Here is a 21,725-nt window from a genome sequence, read left to right on the forward strand (position 1 = left end):
GTGTAATAAAACATTTTTTCTAAAAATAAAAACACAAAAAACATGGTTACTACATTTTTACCACAAAAAAACAAAGTTAATTTTATAAAAGTAAACTTGAAAATATGAATCATATTTCGAAGTACACATGACTATGGTTCCTCCTTTAATGTGTGTGGGATTTGGGGGGAACTGGGACACAGTTGATCATATTTTAAACAGATCATAGAGTCACTTTGATTGTTTGTAATGTAGTAGCAACTTCATTTCTATCCTGACACATAAAGTATCAAACAGACAGACAGCACCATCTTCTGTCCACATGAGTAACTGCAGTAAAAGGTTTCTGTGATCAAGTTTTCACACACAACAAGGACATTTACTCTACAAAATCTTGTCTGTTTTGTTTAAACCTGAATATCAAGAGAGGTGATGGAAAGTCTTCATAATAAATAAAACATCAACATGCACTACAAAAATGTCTGCGTTATTTTTAAACCATGTTGGGTAAATTTTGGAAAGAACACACCGCTGGATTAAAAGTGACCCAATGCTGGGTTGTTTTAACCCAACTGTTGGGTTATTATATTCCGTAGTTGCAAAACAACATCCCAACATTGGGTTATTTTTAACCCAGCATGTGTTTTGTCCGATATTGATCCATTGTGGGTTAAAAAAAAAGTAGCCCAGCAATTTTTACAATGCAAGTTCATGTGACCGTGTGTGTTTGTGTAATAACAACGTGAGCTAAATGTATAACCTAATTACAGCAGAATGAATCTAAAAGTCCTGGAAATGTTTCTGCTTTTCCAAAAAGTTTACAAAAGGCATCAATTCTTTGAAGCGTTGGATGAAAACATAAACTGTGACACATTCACACAGACCATAAAAGCTTTAAGACTCTCTCATGGATGTGTTAGTCTTTATATATAACATAGTGCTTCTTAACCTTAAACCCACCCAATCTGATTTAGTCTGGTAAAATGTGACGTGCTAAGATTCCAGGACAAAGCCAGAAAGACAGGACTTGTGTTCAGTCAGTTTTTGAACTAAACTAAACTAAACTAAACTAAACTAAACCAAATATTCAAACTCCTGCGATTTTGAGGATGTGGTGTATCTTATTTCTAAAATGTGTGCATACTGCAAAAAAAATGACTTTCTTATTTAGTATTTTTGTCTTCTTTTCAGTGCAAATATCTAAAAGTTAAAACAAGCAAAAAAAAATGGGGTAAGAAAATATTGATTTAATAAAAAAATTGTGTAAGAACTTTTTTTTGCTTTTTAAACATACATTTTAAATTTTTATATATTTTTTGTTTTAAATTTATATTTATTTTCTTAGGTCCTTTTGCACATCAAGAAAATACATATCTTAATTTGAGAATTTTTTAATATTTATACTGAAAACAAGACAAAAATAGTAAGAAAGTAATTTTTTGCATTGTAGTTGTATGTGCTCATGAGCAATAAACCTTATATTTTAGCTATTCAAGTTAAAACAGGAGTTTTAAGTATGTGATAGATCAAGATGTTCTGTTCTTCAACTTCAACTGATTTATTTGTATAGCACATTTTAATGTAATTTCTATTGCCCAAAGTGCAGTAGAATAAAAAAAAGAAAAGGAAAAGAGGGTTATGTAATTATTCAACATTTTATTCCTAGGCAAGGTCTGTTCTCTACAAAGATGTGTAAAAAATAAGTTTTTAACTGAGACTGAGTAACTTTGTATTCCACTCCTACAATCTGTTGACCATCGAAACAATCTCAACAAAATGAACACATAATAATCTGTGTGTGTGTTTACCTGTACACAATGATTTGTAAAAAGACCACAATGCTTCACATCATTCTGAGCAATAAAAGTAGATTTTCTCCATGAAGTGTTTATGTGTTCGAGATGTCCTGACACTGCAGGTCGATTCTCATGAACTCATATTGTGGGTTTAAATATTCATCCCAAAATTAGATTCTTGGTGGATTTTAGCTGTTTCATGGAAAAGTGCAGCTTCATAGTTTCATCTGCCGCACGTAAAGTTTAAAAACATTACATTAGTAATTTGCACCTAACAAAACATTTTAATTGGTGAGATAAAGTGTTTCCCTTCCTAATTTTTATTTATATTTTTTTATTTTTTTGCATATTTGTCACACTTTAATGTTTCAGATCATAGAACAAGTAATTACAACATGCAGTTTTTAAATGAAGGTTTTTATCATGAAGGGAAAACAAAATACAAACCCACATGGCCCTGTGTGAAAAAGTGTTTGCCCCCCAATAACCTAATAACTGGTTGGGCCAGCCTTAGCACAAAAACTGAAATTAAACATTTGCGATAACTTACAATTAGTCAGTTACAGCGCTGCAGAGGATTTTTGGCCCACTCATCTTTGCAGAATTGTTGTAATTTACTTTTTCAATAGGATTGAGGTCAGGACTTATAGGCCACTCCAATATCTTTATTTTGTATTTCTTCAGCCATTCAGTTGTGGACTTGCTGGTGTGTTTTGGATCATTGTGAGAATATAGAAAGAAATCTGCAGTAGTAAGAGTTCATCTTTTTCTATTCTGTAATTTAACACAAAACATGTTAAATATTTAAATCACACACCTGTGAATCCATCTGGATTCTGATTCATCACAAAATGTACATCACGTTTTGAGGACTGTGTCAAGATACTCTGTAAAAGATGGTTCAGTAACTTCAGTTGGAATCACCTAAAATATTTAAGTTTATTCAAGTTAAAATTTTGACCTAAAGTGAAACTAAAGTAAAAAAAAGTTTAGTTAAATAAACTATAGGTGTTACAAATTGAAGTATTTTTGAAGTTGATTCAACTTTTCACTTTTTACAGTGTAAAAAATAATAATTTACATTCTAAAGGTATGTCTTAAGATTTCTGGACTTTGTTTTGTGTGTAAACAAATAGTTGTGAGCGTACTACATGACCCAGAATTAAAGTGACCATATAAAGTATGTGTACAGTACTCAACCAATCAGACTGTATTGTGCACCCACAATGTCACTGGAGCCAATCACAATATTAAACATGAAAAGTCTTGAAGAAGAACTGTTTTCATGAGTGATACCTGCTGTCATTTCTGAGTACTTCTGCACGTTCAAGTGTTCAGTGGGTGGAGTTTCTTGCTTTAGTCCCACCTTTAACCAAACTCAATACAAAACTTCTTTCAATCATAAAAACTAAATCTGCCATAGTGCTTCATCAAGAGTCACATTGATCATCATCACTGGAGTGATACCTCTTCTCCTGCATGCATTACGTGTGTGAGGCACAGATAGAGAGAGTGAGGCACAGAGTGAAAGAGGGAGTGAGGCACCGGGTGAGACTGGATGAGATGCAGAGAGAGTGAGGTGCAGTGAAAAACAGAGAGAGAGAGTGAGAGGTAAAGTAAGAGGTTTTGTTCAGAGTCATGGCGGTGGACAAAAGTGACCAGCAGTATGAACACACTTTGGTAAGTGTTTCTTCTCTTCTCTTCTGTGTTTTTATTAAAAGACAAAATCAGATTGTGGACCTAAAATAATCACAGTAATGAAGATCAGGGTAAAATATCACCCTGTCTAATGTTCTTAAAATAAGTAAAATCATGAGAAAAAATATTTTATAATTTTTTTTATAAAATGTTGCATTTATATACAGTATATATATATATATTAATATAAATACAATAAAGCTTAATTAAATATGTTTATTTGACAATATATTTAGTTTCAACCTTCATATATCAACATTTATTTAAAAATGTATTTCAAGGCAAGCAATTACCACCCATATGTATTCTTGGCCAAATATATATATTAAATATATGCTAAATACAAGATTTTTAAAAACTATATTTTTAAAGTTAAAATATTTTTATTTAAATATTTTTAAACCTGTTGTGTTTACAGGTTTGTAAAAAATAAACAAAAAAGTTTTTCTTCCTATGTGATATAAATATATTTCCTTGGTTTGAAATATAGAGGGCTAAATATATATTTTAAATGCTTAAAAATATATTTATTTTTCAAATATATTTCAAAATACAATATAGTGAAAATATATTTTTGTAAACATATTCCAAATTATATTTCAGCAAGTGTTTTTTGGCCATTTTTATATTTTAAAATATATTTAAAATTATGTTTGAAAATATATTTTTGGTTGTATGGGAAGGACTCTTTTCTATTTGGATAAAATAAACTCTTTCACAGATATTTGTGACCCTGCCTGTGAAATCAAACTAAAGTCTTATAATCTAGCATCAAAATCTGATTTAATTCATTAATTTCAATCTTTGTCATGATCTTACTCAGTCAACATTAAATATATATCAATGTTTTCACATTATATAGCCTGGGTTTATGCAGAAAACAGTAAATCACTAAAAATGACTTTAGCTGATATAATATCCTAACTTTTTAGCTTTATAATGGCATTGAACAGTACTCCAAGTATAAGCTTAAGAAACGCATCAATCTATCAAAAACTAATCCATACATACAGTTATTAATGTCTTCAGAGTTAAAGCAATATTTTTTGTAACATTGGGAGTAATTTACAAACCACAGTCAGTTACTATTTACTTTTCACATTTTTTCCATAATTTAAAATTTAATTTTAATTTAGCTTGATTCGATATCTTTGTTTATCCAAATTTCCTCACAAAAGCTTCCAAGCTATTCGGCTTGTTCGACAGGTTGATGACGTCAAAGTTCCGCGAGAGTGCTTTGAAAGCAGACTCCTCCTTATGATTTCGAGTCGCTCTCGCGTTACTTCGACGTCATCGCCTGTCGGCTATTGCAGCGCCGCATTAAATTGTGATGAGTTTAGAGCTACATTCAAAATCTCGCGGAATCTTAGAATTGTGGTTAGGTTTAGGATAATAGCATAGAGTAAAAGGACGAAAACTGCGCACATCTGGCGAGATTTTGGTCTGGCGTTTTTCTGCTAACCTAATCGGCTTTGCTGCTGCCATCTGGTGGTGGGTGATCGCGCATGCGCAGAAAGCACAGGTGTACTCTTAATCTGAAGGCTGCAGCCTGCGCAGGTCGCATACGTCATCGATCCTGGTTTATTTAAGTTACCTGATCATTAAATTCGCAGGTCATAAGCATATTGCAACAATTTACGATTAATTAATAAATTTTATAATTGTTAATATTCTAAAATAAGACGTCTTGATGACGTATGCAGCCTAGATATGCGACCTCCGGAGGCAGCAGCGAAACGGAAGATCATGACGTGAAAATGTTGTATTGCTTTACCATATTCATTCATGTTAAATAAAAAATTATTTTATAAAAGTATGTTAAGCAAAGGTAATATGTGTATAATATCAGCACAGCTGTGAATTGTGTGTTATGTTTGTAAAAGTATAATAAAGTGTTTAATTGTGAATGTTTGTGTGTATCAGGAAGAGTCAGCCCCACTACGAGAGAGCGCGCGTCATCGACGCTACACATCTGAACGCGACGCGTCGCCCAAAGACAAGAAAGATGAGAAGAGACGAGGGGTCAAGCGTCCAAGTGAGTCAAATCTACAGCAAATCTCTAAACTCTGCAGATCAAACGATGCAACAAAAGACAAGAGAGATCAAAGTGAGATGTTTGGTGTTCTGTTGTTTTATGTTGCATAAGTCAAGATATTTAATAAAACATTATAAAACACTGTTGAAGTATTGTGAAGTGAAATGTTTTTTAACCCTATAATAAAAGTAATCCAGGTGTGAAGTGGTGCATTATGGGTAACACCTGTTGTGTGTGTGTTTAGGGTGGGCAGTGTGCTGTCAGCGGGTGTTCCTGTCATGGATCGGGGCAGAATGGATCTTTCTGATGTTGTTGGGAGTGTTTCTTGCACTCCTAAGTTTTTTCATGGATATCTTCATCTTCCTCTTCGCAGATGGTGAGTGGGTGTTTAAAATATTATAATTATTGTATTAAATTATTGTATAATTTATACTTAAGTTTTTGCTTTCTCTCTCTCCAGCACACAGGTTTCTCTATCATGCTTCGGATAGTAATGTGATGTTGCAGTATTTGTCATGGGTCACATTTCCGTTACTTCTCATGCTTTTTGCGGCAGGAATCACACAGCTGTTGGCACCTCAAGCTGCTGGTGAGACGCACATCACACACACACTTCAGTCCTAGGGTTGCAAAGGGGCGGCACATTTCGGGAAACTTTCCATGGTACCTTAATCTGGGGAATTTTGGAAATATTCCAAATTGTAAACTTAACAGATTTATGGGAATTTACGTGAATTACGTGCTGTGTGCATGGAAAAATGTGCAGGGTAGAAATATAACTGAAATGCATTAAATCTTGTTGTTTTAAAAAAAAGATATAATGCTTCAAGAATTTTTTTTAACTATATTTAAGTTCCCTGTTATAGGCAACTCTGCAATTTTTTTAATTTAAAATGAATTCCCATATATTCCCGTTCATTCTCATGGAAAGTTACCAGCCTCCTGGAATTTTGCAGCCCTTCTCAGCCCTCACACAAACCTAAATACATTTATAGTATTTAAAATATAACATGATTTGGCTAATTAACTAATCTCTTTACTATATATGTCAAGAGTTGAACTGGCCCTTCTTGTTGAGTCAGATTTTTCCCAGGTTATCCCAACCTGAGCCTGATTTATTTTTGTTATCATTATATTAGATTATTATACAAGATATTTGACTAGTAATGCATCCATAACACAATTCAATAACTACACAGATCTGATACTGAATCTGCCTGTATTTCTTCATTATTCATGTTTTCATCTCAATTTAAGGGTCTGGCATTCCTGAAATTAAGACGATCTTAAGAGGTGTGATGTTAAAGGAATATCTCACATTTAAAACATTAGTGACCAAAGTTGTCAGCCTGGTCTGTGTCCTGGGAAGTGAATTGCCTGTGGGCAAAGAGGTAAACACACACACACAGACGCATGTAGAAATGTACAGTATATATCTACATGTATATATAAAATAAGTGGATAAATGTTTGTTTGTTTCTCTTTTGAAGGGGCCGTTTGTTCACTTCGGTGCTATGTGTGCTGCTATTGTTTGTAAATTCATGTCTTTCTTCAGTGATATTTATAAGGTATGTTATAATGTTTCACAGGTGTTGATTACTTTTTTTGTAAACCGCACACCTGACCTGTCTAATGTCTTTAAATAACCACAAGATCAATGTTTGTGGTAACCGTGGTAGAGGAATAATTGTCTCCGGTTCTTTGAATTATTTGAAAATAATGCTTCGCGTCATGCTGCATTACCACCTTGTGTGTGCATTATTTTTGAATAATTCAACGGCCTGTCATCAATTATTCCTTACATAATGTATGGTGTGTGTTTGTTGAACAGAACGAAGCCCGAAACCTGGAGTTGCTCACCGCTGGTTGTGCAGTCGGGATCGGTTGCTGCTTCGCTGCTCCTCTTGGAGGTGTGTTGACATTTCTGACAACATATACCCTAATTGATATGTATGGCAGATGGTTTAAAGGTGCAGTGTGTAGATCTAGAACAAACGGCACAGCCCACAGCTCACCCCTCCCTTTAAAGCACATAGAGAAGCTACGGTAGCTTGTCTGTGTCATCGTCTGAGAAAATGTTTTAATAAAACGCGCTCTGTACAACAGTTTGTCCATATTAGGGCTAATGTAGAAATATGATGACTTCCATGTAAGGGGACCCGCGGCGTATTTAAATAAAACGGCTAATTTTAAGGTAATTAAAACAATATGGTTTATTATGTAAGGTCTTTATACACCACTGATAATATAGTTAATAGATAATATAGATCCTTCAAAAAGTTACACACTGCACCTTTAATCTGAATGAACATACAGTATGACTAAATTCTGGATTGATTTATGAATAATTTATGAAACAATTGTGTTGAGTTGTGTTGTGTGTTTCAGGTGTGTTGTTCAGCGTCGAGGTCACCTCAATGTTTTTTGTGGTAAGAAACTACTGGCGAGGGATGATGTCTGCAACGTTTGGGATCTTCATCTTCAGACTGCTGGTGGTGTGGAACAAAGAAGAAGGTTTGGATTCATCAAATAAATTATCATTACCATAGTTAAGTGTACTCAAGTAAACTCATTTGGTTTTATACTGTAGATGTTTAGATGTTTAATACTGAATATGATTTAAACACTTCAGTATATTTATTACTGCTTCTCTCTCTTTGTCAGAGACTATCATGGCTCTTTTTCCAACAACCTTCAGGCTTGATCATCCTTTTGACCTACAGGAGCTTCCAGTCTTCATCGCTATGGGGTAAAGCAGCATTAAGATTGCACATTAAATCAACAAGTAAATCTGTAGATGGAGCTGTGATCAGCTGTTGAGTTTATAACTAATAATACAACGTTTACATGATACAGTGTTGATATGTGAAGGGTCAAGCTGTTTGGTTGATGTGACATGTCCTGGTGTAAAGACACTGCATTTAAAAAAAAACATGCATGTTGCAACCACGTCACTCCCTGTTTATAGGGGTGTCTAGATTTGAACAAAATGTAAACGGCCCCTAAAGGTTAGAGGTTTGATTCCCAGATAACATACTAATGAAATGTATAAGTGTCTTTCAGATAAATAAATGTAAAGTTTGAATCACTTTTCTAGTTCAATTTAATTTTGAATGGTCTTATTGTGTAAGACATTGGGTGATTCTTACAAAATACAGAATTAGAAGGTGTCCAGCATCAGAATTTTCCTTTTTTTGTTGCACATATAAGATTAAGGTCCGAACTTACTATAACCATTATTTTTAGAGGATTTAAAAATATATATTTCTTATAGAATTATTTCAATTGTTTAGATTATCATTATCAAAAAATTATCATTACCGCAACATGATATTACATTAAATGTATGCATTTACAAACTCATGTTTGGGTAATGAGAACTAAAAAGTTGTCTAGGTACTATGACAAACAAAATTTCAACTTTAATCTGGAGAGAAAAAATAAGAACTGCTTACCTGGTAGCCATCTTGAGTGTCACAGTCAATTATGTCCCTTACAACAAATAAAAAAAAATGTAAGTTCCTTGAACAATGATTGAAAATTCTTGCAGAGGATGAGAAAATTATATTAATATTCCTTATTATTGTCTCTACATTTACCAATGATCACTAAACACCACATGTTTCTTTACTGTAAATGTTTATAGTATAACGTGCACTGAAGCGCTTTATTTTTTATATTTTTTAAATTATACATTTTCCATGTCAAAGAACCCAAATCCAGTCATGGACACATTGCGGTAATGAAAATTTTCCCCTTAAATGTGGAAAAAAACAACAAAATTGTTTTGTATGAAGTCATTTGAAATCATGTGCAAAATAGTACATGAAGAGATGTTTGTAACTGTATGCTTTTTATTTTGATAGCATTTACTTTTTTTATCAAAATGTGTCATGACATCTCATAAGTCTAATTTCGTGAGAATCACCCCATTGTGTTTAATGTACAGCAGTCCTATGTTGTCTCTTTAATCATTGTTGTTAACTGTATTCATTTAAAAGAGAAGTGAAACGTTTCAACTCAGCAAATATCTCACTTAAGTGAACACACACACACACAACTATAACAGATGTCTCTCTCTCTCTCTCTCTCTCTCTCTCTCTCTCTCTCTCTCTCTCTCTCTCTCTCTCTCTCTCTCTCTTTCTCTCTGCAGAATAGTTTGTGGGTTTGGTGGAGCTTTCTTTGTCTATTTAAATGGACAGATTACTCGATTTGTGAAGAAACAGAAAGCTATGAACAACTTCCTTATATCAAAGTTAGTGTTGTTAGTCCTGTATGTGTGTATTTGTTTCATGCCAACATAAGGGAAATGTTGTTGTAAGGGGAAATTTTCTAATGGGGCGTACACACCAAACGCAGATTCAAAGATTTGCGCAAGTAGATTATATACAAAGTCAACGAAAAAGTGCAAATAGACATCTACTTGTGGTGTGATTGCTGTAAAAACATGCGCTATCAAACAAGTCCTCGCGCAAGTTGAAAATATTCAACTCAAGTGACAATTTCGCATGACACGAAGTTAAATCCTGCAGGTAATCTTGAGCGAGAACCATGATGCTTTGCGTTCGGTGTGTACGTTGCATAAGAATGCAGTTATTTTAGCATTCATGTTAAAGCTGCAATCAGTAAAAATTAGTCTCTTTATTTTACCCCAAAGTGTTATGGGGCGTACACACCAAATGCGACTTTAACGATTTGCACGAGTAGATTACATACAAAGTCAAAGCAAAGACACGAATAGACGTGTACTTGTGCGTGGTGATACGAATGACGCAAATTGGTCGGCGCGATTGCTGCAAAAACATGCGGTATTCGCCTCAAACAAGTTTCTGTGCAAGTTGAAAATATTCAACTCAAGTGACAATTTCGCATGACACGAAGTTAAATCCTGCGGGTAATCTTGAGTGAGAACCCTGATGCTTTACGTTCGGTGTGTAAGCAGCATAAGAATGCAGTTATTTTAACATAAATGTTAAAGCTGCAATCTGTAAAAATCTGTCTCTTTATTTTACCCTAAAGTGTTATGGGGCGTACACACCAAACGCGACTTTAACGATATTCACGAGTAGATTGCATACAAAGTCAATGCAAAGGCACGAATAGACCTATACTTGTGCGTGGTGATGCGAATGATGCAAATTGGTCAGCTTGATTGGCGCAAAAACATGCGCTATTCGCCTCAAACAAGTCTTTGCGCAAATTAAAAAAATATTCAACCCGAAAATTTTGCATGACACGAAGTTAAATCCTGAGGGTAATCTTGAGTGAGAACCCTGATGCTTTACGTTCGGTGTGTAAGCAGCATAAGAATGCAGTTATTTTAACATAAATGTTAAAGCTGCAATCTGTAAAAATCTGTCTCTTTATTTTACCCTAAAGTGTTATGGGGCGTACACACCAAACGCGACTTTAACGATATTCACGAGTAGATTGCATACAAAGTCAATGCAAAGGCACGAATAGACCTATACTTGTGCGTGGTGATGCGAATGATGCAAATTGGTCAGCTTGATTGGCGCAAAAACATGCGCTATTCGCCTCAAACAAGTCTTTGCGCAAATTAAAAAAATATTCAACCCGAAAATTTTGCATGACACGAAGTTAAATCCTGAGGGTAATCTTGAGTGAGAACCCTGATGCTTTACGTTCGGTGTGTACGCAGCATAAGAATGCAGTTATTTTAACATAAATGTTAAAGCTGCAATCTGTAAAAATCCGTCTCTTTATTTTACCCTAAAGTGTTATGGGGCGTACACACCACAAGCGACTTCAGTCATTTGCACAAGTAGATTACATACAAACTCAATGCAAAGGCGCGAATAGACGTGTACTTGCGCGTGGTAATGCGAATGACGCAAATTGGTCGGCGCGATTGCTGCAAAAACATGCGCTATCACCTCAAACAACTCTTCGCGCATGACATTCATGTTAAAGCTGCAAACAGTACAAATCAGACATTGAGCAAGTACATGTCTCTTTTTTTTTACCTAAAGTGTTATGGGGCGTACACACAAAACGCAACTTCAACGATTTGTACGAGTAGATTACATAAAAATCAATGCAAAGACGTGAATAGATGCAAACTTGTGCAGGGCGATGCGATTGAAGGGCTCATTATAGCTCATTATAGCCTCGGCGGCATAGGTGCACGTCAGCTTATGGCGTAGCTACGGTGTAGAACCTATGCATGACTATAATGCCAGATTGACAAAAATTGGGCGGCACGATTGCAGCGAAAACGCGCTATTTGTCTCAAACGCATCTTCATGCAAGTCAAAAATATTCAAATAAAGTCACTTGTAATCTTGATCAAGGAACTCGAAGCTTCGCATTTGGTGTGTACACAGCATAAGTTTGATATCATTTGACTTGTAAACATAAGTACATATAGTCACATATAATAAATTTTTTAAATGGAGATAACAAAAGTTACAGCTTGCAAAATGATTTGGTATGTTGGTCTGTAATGATAAATGATGCAATGATTATAATGAGCTCTATATGAGATTATATGTTTTAATTTATGTGAATGTGTGTTTGTATGTTATTTTGTGTAGCTGTTTTGTTTTCTCTGGTCTGGTGTCAGTGTTTATATCAACACTTACGTTCCCTCCGGGCTTTGGACAATTCATGGCTGGACAGGTAACACACACATGTTTATTCAAACACACACACATTACATCACTTATTTAATCGTTTCATCTTATCTGTGACATCATTTCCTCCTCATAGCTTACACAAAAGGACTCCTTGATTTCATTTTTTGACAATCGCACCTGGTCAAGAGATGGGATTGTGGAAGACTTTGATCAAGACGATCATTTATCTGCCTGGAAACATCCACAGGCCAATGTCTTTGTAGTCCTGTCTGTGTTTGTCTTCATGAAGGTGAACAAACACACACGCGCACACACACACATGAACGCACACACACACACTCACTGAACATGTTTATTGTGTGTGTTTGTGTCTGTATTGTTGTGTAGTTCTGGATGTCAGCTCTCTCCATAACACTTCCTATACCATGCGGTTCATTTGTACCTGTGTTTGTTATCGGTAAGTGTGTGTTGTTGTCTCATTAGATCAGTAACCATTACACGTATCATCTGATGTGATACACAGAAGTGTGTGTTTGTGTTTATGTGACAGGTGCTGCATTCGGACGTTTGGTTGGTGAAGGCATGGCCACTTTATTTCCGGATGGCATTGAAACAGATGAAGTTTATCACCCTGTCGTCCCTGGAGCTTACGCTGTCGTGGGTGAGAAACGCACAAACAATCAGAAAGTAAAATCACACATCAGGAGAAGCTTTGAGAAGATCAGATGTATATAATGTGTTCTTGCATTAATTTAATTTGCCTGTTGTGTTTGTAGCGGCAGCGGCGTTGACGGCAGGAATCACTCATACGATCTCCACCGCGGTGATCATGATTGAGTTAACAGGACAGATCAGATACGGTCTGCCCATCCTCATCGCTGTCATTATCTCCAACATCATCGCACAGAATCTTCAGCCGTCCATCTACGACTCAATTATCCGCATTAAGAAGCTGCCGTACCTGCCTGAGATGGGCTGGGGTCACCAAGAGTGAGATTCATAATCGAAACAAAACATTTTATTTATTGATCAATCCATCACTCGCATAAGCAATGCTTTATTTGTTTTACATTTGTATTTCTCTCTCTAGCAAGTATAATATCCATGTGGAGGACTTTATGGTGAGAGATGTTCGATATATCAGTCTGAAGTCCACCTACAAAGATCTGCTCAAGATCCTCCGCACAACAAAACTCAAGAAGCTGCCGCTGGTGAAGTCTGCAGGTACACAAGCACACAAACACACACACACACACGCGCGCGCATGCACACAAACATACACAAACAGGGGCGCCAGGCATATGAGCCTATGAGAACAATGCAAACATGATTTTCTTACTTAGTATTTTTGTCTTGTTTTCAGTACAAAAAGTAAAAAATTCTTAAATCAAGATGCATTTTCTTGATGAGCAAAATGACCTAAGAAATACGTCTAATTTTTAGACAAAAAATTATACCCCAAAATATCATTTTATAGCCTAATATATTAAGTTTCTCCTGCTGCCGGTAAAGGTGCTAATTTAGTAAATGCCTCTGTTGATCGTATTTGGTGAAATAGACAAACGACCAAAGCAATCATACGGGTTGGAGGATATGTTGAATATAAAATTCCATACGTTTTCAAACCTTATTTGGTAAACCAGATTTTTTTAAAGAGAAACTTCTTTATAAAAATGACTTAGTATCTTATTAAAACAAGATACAACTAAGAATATTTGAAAACATTACAACAAAGGTACAGTGAAATGCACCAGTTCTGATAAAACAATTACATATCGGATTTAATGTAAAGGATTTAAGACATCTTTAAAAGAAGACAAATTACTTAAATCTACCCATTATACATAAACATAATTAAAAAATTGTTATAATATTATATATAATAAAAACAATTGATTAGTAAAATCAGTTTTTGCATCATTCTCATTACATTTACTACACCACCAGCGTGCTGTATTCTGGCCAGATTGCGCATGCTCATGTTACGTTTTAATTTTGACTTAGTTTCTTATTATTATGAGAAAGTATCTTATAAATATAAAATAGCAAGTCATTATTATGATAAAGTTTTAAATGACATACTATTACTGACTGTTTGTTAAGAACTTTTAATTTTCTGCTCATTTTAGAGTCGATGATCTTGTTGGGATCTATTGAGCGTGCTCAGTTATGTTCGCTCATAAAGCAGCGTGTGCAGGAGTTGCGAGAGCGTGTCGGCGGTGAGGGACGATATGAAGCTCACTTCCAGGTCAGTCACGCAACGTCAATCTTTACATTCACATTAACACAACGTTTGTTGTTAAAGAGCCTTCACGGTAACACTGTGTTGTGTTTGTGTTGTAGACGTCTACAGGTGAATCCTCTGCTGCTTCTGCTGATCCTGTTTCTCTTAAATCAGCACTGAGGAGATCATCTGACACTGAGGAAACAACAGATACGCCAACAAGTAAACATACAACCATATGAAACATGCGTTGTTCCTTAACACAATATATTTATGATGAAACTATAATTATTGATTCATATCAACATCTCAGTTCATCAGTCTGGTCTGACAGACATTATTGAAGTCTTCTGTAGTGCAGCTTTAATGAATGACAGAATATGAAATATATATTCAGTTCTTTAGTGATGAATCATGCAAAATTTGAGCTTTAGTTTGTTTTTATTTATTATATCAAAAGTAAAAGCAGTGTACAGGTTGTACTATGGTAAACATGGTATTATAAGTGTGTGAGTTTTGTCTTTTAGAGTCGAGCAGCATCTTGAAGAATCTGTTGTTTGGTGATGCTCAGGCGGTCATGATAGAGGTGATTATTTAAATAATCTACACACATACTCTACATGTATGTTTGACTTTATTAATGAGCTCATCTCAAATCAGGCTTATGATATTTTCAATCCTCTAACCCTCAGTGAAGCATCTGCATGACATTACATATACAGTAGTGCTGGGAAATGATTAATCGTGATTAATCGCATACAAAATAAAAGTGCATTTTTGCCTAATATATGTGTCTGTACTGTGTGTAATAATTATGTATATTTAAACACACACACATACATATATACATTTCAGAACATTTTTATTTATATATCCATTTTTATTGTTAATATATAATATATAAAAATATAAATAAATATATATACACATGTAAATGTTTCTTAAATACATACATGAATGTGTGTGTATTTATATATACATAATAATTACACACAGCTCACACTCATATATTATGCAAAAAAGCACTTTTATTTTGTATGCGATTAATCGCGATAAAAATATTTTCCCCAGCATTACATGTCGACTTTTATTTAGTAAAGAGAAGTGATTAAAGTATGCAATGAAATCAGATATTTCCCTCACAAATCTTAAAATTTATTTAAGTTATCAATCAATGAATGAGTATGTCTGTTTAATTCATATGGATTAGGGCCGCATACGATTAATCACAACTAATCGTTTGCAGAATAAAAGTTTTCGTTTACATAATATATGTGTGTGTGTGTAAAATAATAATGTAAATATAAATACACGCACATGAATGTATGTATAAGAAATACTTACCTGTGTATTTACATTTTCATATTTAAATACAATTTATATTATATATAAATAATGAATATTTAATACAGAAATATTTTTTTTCCTGAACATTATACATGCATTTGTGTATTAATGTATACATAATTATTATACACAGTACACACACACACACATATATGATGTAAACAAAAACTTTTATTATGAAAACGATTAGTCGCGATTAATCTTTATGCAGCTATTTGTGTGTGTTGTTGTGATATTTACTCTTTTCTCTCTCCAGGATGACGGGGATGCAGATGGTGAAAGGATCCTTCGAGAGGTGAGAAAAATAAAACACACACATGCATTCACTTTAGTAATTAAAGATCGATTTGTTATATTAGGCACTTGGGGCATGCACATCTGTAATGATAAAATCATAATAAGGGTTACAGGTGTAACATAACACATAATGAGAAATAGAGAATGTAGAAATAGACCAAAAATACATTTGCATGATTAAGATCATTAATTGTTAAATCGTATATAATCATATTGGACATTTTAATGCATATAATAACAGAAAGTACACATTTAGATTAATTTTCTATCTTGGGCTTAGTTTAAATAAAGAGATGTTTCAAACCAGCATCTTAAAATATCCATGACCTGTACCCAAAATGATTGAATATGAGTTTATTCCCATATAAAGTACAAAAAATACAGATTGCATTTCCAACATAAATGATGATTTAATACTTTCTTCATATAAAAAGCAGGAAAAAGCACAAACATCAATTTAAGTTGGGTGCTCGAACAAAAAAATGTAATAGTATAAAAATGCAAAGTCAGCAACACCAAAAAAAAATCAAAGTCTGATGAAGAGGCTGCGTGCTTGTAACGTTACCTGCCATGCATAGTTTTTAAAAATCAAATCTTTTGATATTTTTGGAGCTTTGGTGTTGCTGACTTTGCACTTTTATACTATTAGTTTTGTTTTGTTTTTTCATATAAAATCTGTTTCTATCCTCACCCTCACACAAATCTCTGGTCATTTCTACATTTTCATCATCGTTTCATTTGTTTATTAAATCATCTAAACTGCTGCTGATGCTGTAACTGAGAGTCATGTATGATTAACTGTGAATACAGATTAAGGAGTGGGAGGAGCAACAGCTTGACGAGCAGGTGGACTTTAATAATTGTAAGATTGATCCCGCCCCCTTCCAACTGGTGGAGAGAACCTCCCTACACAAGGTGTGTGTGTGTGTTGTTTAGTTAATGTATCAGTTAATGAGTTTAAGTTTTAAGATGATTAATTTCATGTGTTTGAATATCTCTGACAGACCCACACCATGTTCTCTGTGCTGAGTCTGAATCACGCATACGTCACCAGTATCGGACGACTTATTGGGGTTGTTTCACTGAGAGAGGTCAGATGTCACCAAGAAAACATAAGAATAAAATTGACTAGATTTTTGTTAATTTGTGTGTTAGAGTTATTTTTTGCTAATATGTGAGGGACTTTTATTTAACTAAAAGATGTATATTTTGTCTAAAAAATAGCCAAACAATAAGACATTTTCATTTTAGTTGTTTTAGTCTTATTAAAGACATCTATTAGTATGACATTTAATTAATATGACAGAGAGCGCATCTGTATCGTAAATAAAACTAACAGGAGATCAATTGATTAACATTTAGACTTTTATTACATTTACATGTCGTTTACATTAGGCATTAAGCAGACGCTTTCATGTAGAGATTTAAAAAGTGAGGAAGGAAAGCGTGAAGATTTGTCATTATGCGCATATTCTTTATTTGTGTAGAAAAAAATAAGTAGGCAATAATAATGAATAATATCCTTTATATAATAATAATATAGAAAATGTATATAACAATATATAATGTAGAAAATATTATAATATAATAATGTAAATGTTATATATCAACATTATTATGTACATTATAATTATAGACTAGTATTTTATTATAGCGTATGTAATTATTGTGTACACTTGCTTTTTGTGGTTCTTAAATTTTGTCGTACATTTAGAAGACATTTTGATGCAAATGTTTTTTTTTAATCATGATTTGTTCGTGAAAACATATGTACGCTACGGAGCCCCTAAGGGGACATTGGGCAAAAATTAAATAAAGTTTAGTTTCGCGTGCGCACGTGATAGTTTCACATGCGCACATGAAACTTTCGCGTTTAGTTTTGCGTGCTCACGTGAAACTTTCGCTTGAGCAAGCGAAACTAAACGTAAAAAATAATTCTGCACATGAAGGTTTCGCGTGAGCACATGAAACTAATTTTTTTTACTCCAATGTCACCTTAGGTGCTCAAATTCATGTGTACGCATGCTTAGTGAATGAGACCCATTGTGCTTAAACGTACAATAAACAATTATAATAATTCATGTCTTTAATGAACACATCAACATTCGCAATGATGCAAAAATTGCACTTTATAAATGACCTTGCTGTTCTTACCTGGATGACTCACAACTCTTTTGATGTTTTGTGATAGTTGTTCATGAGTTTTATCTGAATTATTTAACTGCCTATTGATCTGTCGGCTTCCAGCACATTCTTTGCTTTTCCAGCATCTTCATATTTGAACCTTTTCCAATGACTGTATAATGTTGAGGACAAATTATTGACTCATACACAACTATTACAAAACAAAAACAGGGAAGTTGTACACTTATTTTTTCCACAGCACTGTAAATGTATAATGGGATGTGTTCAATAAAGACATGAAAGATTATAATTGTTTGCAAGGTTCGTAGCTTTTGTGTTGTTGTTGTATAGACATTAATGAAATAATAATGACAAGCATGTGTGTTAGGGCATTAATACAATTGTGTGGAGGAAAACTACGTTTGAAAAAAGTTTTGGGGCGCCAAAACTAATCTTGCATACCCCTCAACAAATGTTCAGTTGCGCCCCTGCTGTCATTGACTGTGTGTGTTTATTTATATTTGTATTATTTCTCTTTCATTTGTGTTGTAGATGCGTAAAGCGATCGAAGGCTCATTAACAGACGAGGGCTTGAAGTTGCGTCCTGTGCTGGTCAGTTTTCAGGATTGTGGGACGGGCGCTAACAACTTCATTACAGAGAAAACTAAAGTCCAAAAACTACTGGATCCTGACATCAACCTGACACAACAACCAAACACCTCAGATCACTGATGACACTCATACATGACGACCAATTCCATTACTGATTGGATGATTTGTTTTGTTTTATTCTGAGGGGAGGAATTGAAAGTTGAGTTTGGTATCCTGAGTTTAAATCGGTCGTGTGTTAAAGTTAACATGAGCCGTCTGTCACAGAGAATACAGTACATTTATTTCTTTTTCAAAATGACTTCAAAGGGTTTTGGTAGTTGTTTATGTAGATGACAAAATGTTAAATTATACGAAAAAAATGCACACCCAAGGTGGTTATTCGACGCGAAGCAGAATGCGGTAACACCGCGAGTGTGCATTATTTTTGAATTATACAAAGGACAATTATTCCTCTTATACCACCGTTACCACTAAATTTATCTGGTGGTAATATAAAGACATTTGACACATCAGGTGTGCGTTACAGAATAATAATCAACACCCATGAAACACTTCTCAACCAATCAGAATAAAGCATTCAAAAGACCCGTAACATAAGTACAATGTGGTAAAAAGTAAACCCACCTCATACGGCAAAAATATATATATTTCAAATATAATTTTAAATAGAATGGCCAAAAATATACTGAATATATATATTTAAATGTGTACAGAAATGTATTTTTCACCAATATATTTTTGGCCATTTTTGTATATTTTGCGATGTATTTTATATTTTAAAGCATTTATATTAACATCACATTGAAAGAAAAACTTTGTTTGCCACAAAACTGTAAACATAACAATAAATGTAAACATATTTTGGCCCGCAAAAAAATATATTTTTGGCATATGGGTTGAAAAATTTGAAATGTATTTGTTGCCTCTGAAACATTTTGAAATATATGTCAATGATTAAAATAAAATATATTTTCAAATTCACAAATATACTTAATTAAGCTTTACTTTCTACAAAATGCATTTAGCATATATTTAAAATATATATTTTGGCCAGAGAAATGTATTATTTAATTTTGTTGGCCGTGTTGATGTGGATGTAAAAATCTTTAATAACCACTAATGTATTAGATGTTGAGAAATCGAAACGTTCCTGTCCACTGTTTTCTATTGAAGTTCATTTTCATAACTTTCTCTTTAGTGAATATAAGCAGAGAGCAACTCTTCACAGTAATGTAGTTTTTTTTATGTTGCTGTAAACTGTAAATTGCATCATGAAGTTAAAACAACTTGGTTTTGCAAGTCAAGTTGACATAACTTATAATCAAGTAGAAATTTTTTTGTTTTTTCAAGTAGAAAAACGTTTTGTTAAAGTAACGTAAAAATGTATGTTGATTTGACAAAAGTGCTGCATATTTTAACAATGTGTCATCTTCTTTTGATTTGGTGCTAACAAACCTCAGGCTGTAGGGGGCGACAGAGTTTCCCTTAAATGCCATTAAACCAGATGTGTTTGTCTTAATTCAGCAGTTTTATATGATTGGTTAAAACATTAAATAATAAGTAATGTGTGCATTTGCCTAATAGCCAGTTTATACTGTCAGAGAAATGGCATTTTATTTTAAAACATATAAAAATGATTTTTATATGTTTTATATGATTTTTGTGGCTTTTTGTAAAATGTTGTAATTTCTCAATGAAGTACTTACACAACTGAATGATAAACCTCATCTCTTTATTGTGTTGATTTATCAAATATTAAAATAAGATTATGATAACAAACCTTAATGCAGATCACAGGGACAGCAAACCAAACATAACAAACCATTTGTAGAGTTTTATAGAGGGAATGGATTCACAATAACACATGCTTAATCATTAATGAATGACAATAATATACACTACAGTATTTCGGGACAACAATGTGTGCACTGTAAACCGTATATATGTGTGTGTGTGTGTGTGTGTGTGTGATGAGGGCGGGTGATGTTTTTCTAAAAATACTACACAAAAAAATCTATTCTTTGAAATGAGTGAATAAATAGGCCATGACATTCACATAGCCATCATCTCAACACATAGTTTTGACCCGTATGCTTGACACCGGTTTATACTTCACTAGAGGTCAGAATGTGATGTCAGAGGTCAAAGTTCAGAGAGATCAAAGCCTCAAATCATCAGAAATCTTAACTTTGTGTTTATTGATTGACTGCAGTTGTTACACTTGAGATGTTATTCATGACAATAAAGCCATAAAAACACAATTCAGATCAATTAAATCAACTTATATAATTTCTTAAAGATCTGCTAGAATTAATCTTTGTGTTGATTTATGGTATTTTTAATGAAAATGTAGGCTAATATATTTGTCCTCTTTGTTAATAATAATTGCTGACTGGATTGATATTTGTGCTTTTTCTTGTGCAGTGATTAATAATTTCCCTTATTCACATTTTGATGTATGATGTAACAGTCAGTGTCTTCTCAGAAATTTCTAGAACTTGTTTCTTTACGAGGTTAAAATAATCATTAACCATCTGTCAGAGGTTATTAGAGTAACTCAACATCAACAACTCAAGATGTTTGTGGTTGAAAAGAGCAGCACACACACACACAGACACGCGCGCACGCACGCACGCACGCACGCACACACACACACACACACACACACACACATACATATACACAGAATTGAATTAGGTGGTTAAGACTTTTATTATTGTGGGGACATTGGGATCTCACATGTATAAATTCAAAGCATTCAAGCACTGACAAAAGTGTAAAGAATATATTAATAATTTATTTGTCATAAAAACACACACACACTCACACATCTGAGCACAAACCGAGGCTCTGTAGTACACACAAGTTTAGACCAAAAACTTTACTTAGCTCTGCCAAAATAACTACAAGATTTATAAAACATCTACTAGTGTGCATGAAGTTTAACATGTGTTTTGTAGATTGAAATGACAGAAGTGAATTCCACCACGAGATGGAGACTATTATTACCTCAT

The 21,725-nt window shown here is 33.9% G+C and overlaps 1 protein-coding gene across 1 annotated transcript; it reads left to right on the forward strand.

Moving 5' to 3' along the window:
• Positions 1-3,201: 3,201 nt before the first annotated feature.
• clcn2c (chloride channel 2c) lies at positions 3,202-20,043 on the forward strand. Its single transcript, XM_065279973.1, has 23 exons — positions 3,202-3,455; positions 5,397-5,508; positions 5,753-5,884; positions 5,969-6,097; positions 6,766-6,899; positions 6,999-7,076; positions 7,340-7,418; positions 7,897-8,022; positions 8,173-8,257; positions 9,662-9,763; positions 12,066-12,150; positions 12,241-12,396; positions 12,495-12,564; positions 12,658-12,768; positions 12,884-13,097; positions 13,198-13,331; positions 14,237-14,355; positions 14,451-14,553; positions 14,859-14,917; positions 15,935-15,973; positions 16,786-16,890; positions 16,980-17,066; positions 18,652-20,043. Exons 1-23 carry the CDS (start codon positions 3,414-3,416, stop codon positions 18,829-18,831), a joined length of 2,481 nt encoding a protein of 826 aa, XP_065136045.1. The 5' UTR covers positions 3,202-3,413; the 3' UTR covers positions 18,832-20,043.
• The last annotated feature ends 1,682 nt before the right edge of the window (positions 20,044-21,725 follow it).

The sequence above is a fragment of the Paramisgurnus dabryanus genome, chromosome 8 (genome assembly GCF_030506205.2).
Source record: "Paramisgurnus dabryanus chromosome 8, PD_genome_1.1, whole genome shotgun sequence".
NCBI classification, from domain to species: domain Eukaryota; kingdom Metazoa; phylum Chordata; class Actinopteri; order Cypriniformes; family Cobitidae; genus Paramisgurnus; species Paramisgurnus dabryanus.